The sequence below is a fragment of the Eptatretus burgeri genome, chromosome 10, assembly GCF_056783735.1.
Source record: "Eptatretus burgeri isolate ZD-2024b chromosome 10, Ebu_testis_v1, whole genome shotgun sequence".
Classification (NCBI taxonomy): domain Eukaryota; kingdom Metazoa; phylum Chordata; class Myxini; order Myxiniformes; family Myxinidae; genus Eptatretus; species Eptatretus burgeri.
This window is the reverse complement of record NC_140970.1, coordinates 26,619,844-26,627,589: the sequence shown is the minus strand read 5'-3', so window position 1 is coordinate 26,627,589 and position 7,746 is coordinate 26,619,844. Positions and strand designations below refer to the sequence as shown.

Below are 7,746 nucleotides of genomic sequence, written 5' to 3'. Positions count from 1 at the left end.
GTTGCTCTGATTGGTCAGAGGTGTGGCGAATTGTATGACGTAATGGTTTTGTTTGGTTGTCATGGAACATGGCTGCGTGTTCCTGATTGGCCGAACCCAGGCATCACGTGCTGCTGTTGAGCCGTGATTACCAATCCAAGGTGATGGCATCGCCCCCCCATGGCGCGGTTTTCTTCAACGTACAAATTCCTCACAGTAATCCGACTCGAAGTAAGATTACAAAATAACAGGTAGGCCCTGGAAATAGCGGGGGGCAGTGCTTGGTCGCCAGTTAATATGTCTTCGAAATAATTATATATATATATATATATATATATATATATATATATATATATATATATATATATATATATATATATATATATATATATATATATATATATATGAATTGATTCCAATAAAGAACGTATTGTTCCTCACAAACTCGATTTGTCTTCCATATATTTTTATATGTATGTGCAGCAGGTGTGCACCCAATCCATCCTGCTGGACCGTGCTCAGACGACCCACCGCATGTTCGAGATCGCCACCAGGCCGTGCAGTGAATGCTGAAGATCACAGGTGGGCACCCGTCGACATTTAAATATATATATATATTAAAAAAAAAAAAAAATATATAAATATATATATATATATATATATATATATATATATATATATATATATATATATATATATATATATATATATATATATATATATATATATATATGGGCAATTCCGCAGTTCGAGGGACATGACCCTAAAATTTCAATTTGTTTTTTTCCTTGATTTTTGTGTGTGATTTACGAAAGGACACATTGATGATTCAGGAAAAAATATTTTTCAGGGTATATTGATAGTTTTAGGTGGTGAATTCACCAATTTTGAACAAGAATTGTTCCAGATAAATTTTATCAGCAAAATCTCCATAATGGCAAAGAAGATATCTAGTCAAATTAAATGCCATTTCCTTACCAAAAATATTGAATTCATAGAGGCAGTGTAGTGCTTTCATGGATATATTAAGTAAAATCAACCTACATGTCTTCAAAATGCAAACATGTGTGCATTTCCCAACCCCTAGAAAGTCATGTAACGTTACTAACCAAAAAGTGAAATTATTTACCTCCAGAGTGTATAAGTGTCTATGAATGATAACACTGAACAACAAAAATTTTTTACTGGAGATGTGTAAAGTGATTTAGACTAATTTGGGTACGCTGATTTCAAAAATCATAACCGTTTTGCTGTATCACGTCAGGATTTTCAGTAACAGAAATATTCCCATTGCCTAGAAGTCAGGATTTCAATGAAATTTACAAAAATTCATTTATTCATTTATTTCATCATGAATGCTTCAAAATTATAGAAATTACAGAAAAACTCCACTAGAATGTAATTAAAAATGCTTTAGGCATTTGGCTTTGCGTTTGTGCTGCTCTGTGTCAGTTTCACGATGCAGGAACCAGCAGAAATCGCCCATCATGTTCGGGTTGTGCCGCCCTTGGTAACGCGTCTCCATGAGTGAAATCTCTTGGTGGAATCGCTCGCCGTGCTCGTCCGAGACTGCTCCCAAGTTGTCAGGGAAGAAGTTCAGGTGCTGATGTAGGAAATGGATTTTCAGGGACATCCTGGAGCCAAGTTTCTGAAGGACTCCAGCAGCTGCTGCACTATTTCTTCATAGTTGTCCGCGCGCTCGTTCCCCAAGAAGTTGTCCGTCACAGCTTTGAAGCTCCTCCACGCTGCCAGCTCTTTGGGATTTAGAGTTGTCGGAAAAGTTTCGTCCTTCATAATCTGTCGGATTTGCGGTCCAACAAAGACACCAGCCTTGATCTTGGCCTCCGACAAGGTGTTGCCAAACTTTTCCTTGAGGTATAAAAACCCACGCCCATTCAGATCCATTGCCCGTACAAAACTTTTCATCAAGCCGAGCTTTATGTGGAGTGGTGGAAGGAAAACCTTGGCTGGGTCGACAAGGGCGACATGCTTCACGTTGTGTCGACCAGGTACATGCTCTTTTCGCTCTTCCCAATCTTTCTTCGTCCAGTGATTCTTGTCGTCTCTGCTATCCCAGAGACAAAGGAAGCACATGTATTTCGTGTAGCCTGACTGCAGCCCTAACAACAGCGCCACCACTTTCAAGTCTCCGCAGATGTGCCAGTTGAAGTCATTGTACTTGATGGAATCAAGCAGCTGCCGCATAGTCTCATAGGTCTCTGTCATGCCGAACGCGTGAGCCAGTGGGACTGATGGTTTCTCGTTGCCATTGTGGAGCAAAACAGCCTTCAAGCTGTTCTTCCCCGAGTCGATGAAGAGGCGCCAGTCTGCAGGATCGTGATCACACCCAAGTTCTTTCAACAGACCGTTGATGTCACTGCAGAATGTCATCGTGTCTTCCATCTCAAAGAACTCAGCCATGTCTCTGTGACGTGCTCTGAACAAGGATATCTTGGTGTTAGGTTCAAGTAGATTCCACTGCTGCAGCCTTGATCCAAGCAGCTCTGCCTTCGCCTTTGACAGCGAGAGATCTCTTACAAGATCATTTAAGTCTCCCTGGTTCAGAAGGTGTGATTCTTGAGTGTCGGGTTCAAAAGGTTCATCATCACCATCCTCTTCACCACTGCTTACAGCTATGTTCTGATCAGCTGGAGGTGTTGGAACGGGGTTCTCGTCATCATGAGGCACAGGTTTACGAGCAGAGACGCAGTCAGCGTACTTGATGTGATCTTTATTCTTCTTGTTGAAGCCGGCGATGCTTGTGCAGCAGAAATAACAATCATCATGATGATTCTGCGGCTCACGCCATATCATGGGCACCGCAAATGGCATGCTCGCGCGCTTGCCCACCAACCACTGAGTCAAGGTTGTGTGACAGCTTGTGCAGCAGATGTGTGGTGCCCAGCTCTGTTCTTGGTCCCCACCTTACACCCGAAGTAGTGAAAGTAGGCGGCCTTCATTTTCACTGCTGTAGATATACTTCGCTGTTGATCTTTTTTGGTATACCGACCACAGACATAACAGAAGTTGTCAGGATGATTGGTACAGGAACGCCTACTCATCTTTATCTGAAAGAAAGAAATATAACACAAGTTAACAACAATTGTACGAAATAGACATGTTAAAGACATATGTAAATTTCATTGAAATCCTGACTTCTAGGCAATGGGAATATTTCTGTTCCTGAAAATCCTGACGTGATACAGCAAAACGGTTATGATTTTTGAAATCAGCGTACCCAAATTAGTCTTAATCACTTTACACATCTCCAGTAAAAAAAAATTTTTGAAATTTGTTGTTCAGTGTAATATTTCAATTTTTCCTGCTGTGTCCAATGACTAATTGAAATATATAAATAAGTATTACTTGTCATGATAGAAGTTAGAAATAACAGCAATCAAAATGTGTAACGTTACTAACCATGTAACGTTACTAACCAGCCTTTGTGTATTGTAACGTTACTAACCATGAAATAAGTGAATAAGACTCGAATAGACAGGTCCTGGTCAAGACAAAAGTGACAGTAAGACAACAGAGGGCAGTATGAAGACAGTGGGGGGGGGGGGGGTAAATTTTGGATCAATTCAAAATCTCAACTAAAAAATCGCTACATTGCTGCAGCATTGGCATCACTAGAGAAGGCTCACAAGGTGCATATCGAGTGGAATTTTTTTGCCACTTCACATGGGAAGGGACCCGTTGATGGAATCGGTGGGTCAGCCAAGCGTTTTGTGTGGGACAAGGTGAGAACACGTAAACATACTGTAACTGATGCAAAGAATTTTGCAGAAGCTGCAAGTACCATGAAGAATGTGTCTGTTCGTGAGATTACTTCCAGTGAGATCGCAAAGAGGAACGAGAAGCTGAACCTTGATGTCATCTTCAGTGAAGCCAAGGCCATTACTGGCATAGCAAAGATGCACTTCTTCAAAGTGGTAAATGACGAGGTGGTAGCCTATGTCCTGAGCAGAGACAAGCACGATGAGGCAACCCAGAGCAGCAGTGAGACCATTGCAGCAGTGGGAGACTGGTTCATAGTTGAGTACGATGGAAAACAATTTCCAGGAGAAGTTCTTGCTGTACGAGATGGAGAGTTCCAGGTGTCAGTAATGGCACATGTTGGGAAGTACTGGAAATGGCCTTCAACTAGGGATGCTATTTTCTACATGAGACACCAGATGATTGCCCCGTTGGATGCACCAGAAGTAGTGAACAATCGAGGCCATTTCAAATTTTCTGTCCCAATTTGAAATTATTGTACGGTGGTTTGTCAGGTGTAATTACATTTCAGGTACAGCGAACAGACTTTTGTTTTCACGTCAATGCAGAGATACGTTCAAAGTGGTCTAAAGAAAAAAAAAACATGTCACATATCTCTAGACTTGAATAAACATGAATTCAAATACTATGATGTAAACTACTGTCACAATATCAAATGTTGCATTATGGCCATACACTGTACATACTACATACTGGTACATTAGTTTTTGCTCTTTGGTTTCTTTCCCCTATATGAAAGGTACTCTTGAATGAGGAACACATACAATATGTACTGTTTTGTTCAACTTGTGAATTCCAGTGAATCACGATGAACTGTGATCAGCATAGTTATGGATCTGTGGATATCACTTGACCCAGTCTTTAAAGTGGTACTCTTTTGTTGTTTGTAATTTATTGTAACTTTTTCTTGTCTTTTTTAACACATATGTAATTTGTACCATTGTACAAGTACAATGACACTATACTGCTTGAGTTTGGTGATTGAAATAAGAGTTTCATGTCTTATCTGATGTTTTTTTAGCTTATTTCACATTCTCTTGAGGAAAAATGTAATGATTTGAGATTGAACATAATTCTGTGAGTCATTGTAATCACTGGACAAAGTGTAACGTTACTAACCGTAACGTTACTAACCATGATTTTTGTTCCTAATTTTCAAACAAAGCTAGAATGAGAAAGGATATTTAGGGTAGCTATTGCCCTTAAAGCTAGAAATGAAAAAATAGAGTTGATATGTTTCAAGCTATACCAATTTTAGCAAACTTTTCATTCAAAGATGCTCATCAATTTTTCATGTCCTTTTTTTGTAACGTTACTAATGTTATGATGATATGCTAGGTGGTCATATTTTGGACCATTAGCTGTGTGTTAATCAGCTGTCGGGATTCTAACCTTGCTTGTAATTGTGTATTATTCAAACCTTGCTTTAAAATGTTGCTTTAAATGTATCATGCTGTTTTCACTATGTCTTTGATAACTCTTTATGGCTCTGCAGCTGCACAACAGCATGTCCTTGGGAAAACTGTGTATGCTGATATCCCACACATTCCTGTTCTTAGTCATCACCAGAGTTTCGCCTTTGCTATCAGCAGGTGCCAGTGTAGGGGTGTAGGAGTCTTAGAAAGTTATTAGTTTGCAAGATGAACTGTTGGGTTGCGAATCTGAGGATTGACTGATCCAACTTCCCTGAGGGCCCCTAGGGAGGGGGAAAGAAGCCCACTGCCGCATTTATTTCTTTATTTCTTTATCACTTAAGCACACACTTGTAGTCCACACCCATTTCTGCTTTTGTGTGATTATATATACAACTGTTTTGAAGTAAGAATCTCAATGTGGTCCGGGGCACCTGACTGAAGGGCCTTTGGGCTGCATTCCGCATGCGTAGTGCCATCTTCTGAAATAAATCGTATCATTCGAAAACCCTCATTCGACTCTGTCATTACTCGGCCGAGTGAAGAGTCATAACAATTGGCGACGAGGATGGGATGCGACTGATGCTGGCGGTGTGGACGGCGGGACTCCACTTGGTGTACAGCGATCACAAGGGTTCAGCTAAAGGTACGTGGAAATTGCACGTATAGGGCACCTAAGACAGGGAGCCCTAGTTAGGTGAAAACTGTACACTTGGTGGGCAGTGCCCGCTGGACGCAGCTCCAGGATCTGCTCGGATCAAGAACTGTAACGGTAAAACATATGAGGTGATTCGAATGCGGTTTGTTTGAAGGGCACAAAGAGGGCTGGCAGGCCGTATGTTAGAACCGGTAAGGGTCGAGGATAAAGGTATCCGTGTGAAATAAGGAGGAAACAGGTTGGAATCCTGTACCAAGAGAGGGAAGGTTAGAGGCCTTCATTGGGTTTGAGGCTATTAGGCGGCGGGTCGAAAGGGATCTCGGTCCCGGTGTAAAAGGAGAAACGATTTACAGCTATTAGGCGGCTGATTGAAAGGGATTTCGGTCCCGACGTAAAGGAGAAACGATTTACAGCTATTAGGCGGTTGGTAAGATAAGAACAAAAGATGGGGAATAACTCTGCAAAGAACATAGAGTTACCCAAAGGAACAACACTTAAAGTTATCGGTGAAAGTGGAAAACACTGGAGAGCGTTTGCAGCGTGGCTAACGGAGTCACAAAGTGAGACAGGACGTAAGCGATTAGATTCAGAGGGAATCTTGAACCAACGGGAAAAGAACACAAGGTTAATGAGCCAGGAGAAGGGCTGTTTGTAGAAGTTACCTGTTTGGATGTATTTGTGAATACAATGTGGTGGGGAAGGTTGAGTTTTGTGTTAGACGTAAGTTGAGTGTTTCCAACCTGGAACTTGTATGTGTGGAACAACTTGTATGTTTGTATGGAGATAATGATGGGTCGTCATCGTCAATGTGAAGACTTTGGACGAGGTGAATTGCGCACGCAAATCTGGAGGAAGGACCATGATGACCGATTCTGCACGTGTTGTTAATTCAGTGATGGGAAAATGTAATTGAGAGAGTGTGTGTGTGTGCGTGTGTGTGTGTGTGTCTGTGTGTGTGTGTGTGTGTGTGTGTGTGTGTGTGTGTGTGTGTGTGAACTGGATGGGGAATTGAATAATTAAAACCACTTCAGCAGACAGTTTGTCAAATGGGATGTCAAATGGACCAACGTTCGGATTTTCTCATGGTCCGATAAACTCTGTATGCTGTTTTGGCTTTGAACACTGTACGTGATAAATGGATGGTCTCCACGGAGCATCATTTTGATTTCAAATTGAAATTCAGTTCTGTTTCCACTTTGCATGTTTCGTAAGGCTGATCGACGTTACGGGTTCGTTTTAACGTCAGTTTCAATTCTGGTTTCATTGTTTGGGGTCATTAAGCATGTTTTATGCTTGACTTTCGTAAATCTGGGAAAAAAACTTATTTTATGGGGTTTTGCGAGTCACATGACGTGCCATAGGATTTAACAGGCGCGCCGAAAGCACGAAATCGTCCCGTCGAAGGACAGCTTATCGTGAGGGTTTACGAGATGGATTAGCACATGTTACAAAGTTTGGAGACGCCCTTCATAGGATTCTGTAAAATTCCGATTTAAAACGAACGTATTTGAGATGTCGTCAAATATTTGTTCCGTGAGTTTGATGGTAAAAACCAACGCGCTGATAAGACGTATTGCTCATGTGAGTGCGTGATGACGTAATCACGCATGGGCCCAGCGCGCTTTGTCAAACTTGAAAGTGCAATTAACACCCTGCTGTGAACGTGCCTGCTTGTCGGAGCAATGTACAAGAATTTCTCGAGGCGGCTGATTTTGAATATGGTGGACAAACTAGATTTTAAAGAGATAGCTTTGTGGTAAAATTAATTAATAAGGACATTGACGTTTCAAAGGATCGCTCGATTTTGTGTTTCGAGGCGAGTGCACGCGCTATCGGAACATGGAAGCGACAATGCTTTGAAACAAGGCTGTAATATATATGTTTGTTCCGGTTGTTGTTGTTGTTGTTGTTGTTGTT

The 7,746-nt window shown here is 41.3% G+C and overlaps 1 protein-coding gene across 2 annotated transcripts in view; it reads left to right on the top strand.

The window, feature by feature from the left end:
- Positions 1–14: 14 nt before the first annotated feature.
- Positions 15–7,746, top strand: part of LOC147018126 (uncharacterized) — a 33,741-nt gene continuing 26,009 nt past the window's right edge. The window contains exons 1-2 of one of the 2 annotated variants that reach the window (XM_085897501.1): positions 15–230; positions 466–561. In XM_085897501.1, coding sequence (XP_085753627.1) covers positions 160–230; positions 466–561 — 167 coding nt within the window. In that variant the 5' untranslated portion in view covers positions 15–159. Of the gene's footprint in view, positions 231–462; positions 562–7,746 lie in introns of both variants that reach the window. The other variant, XM_085897500.1, reaches the window with a different exon arrangement.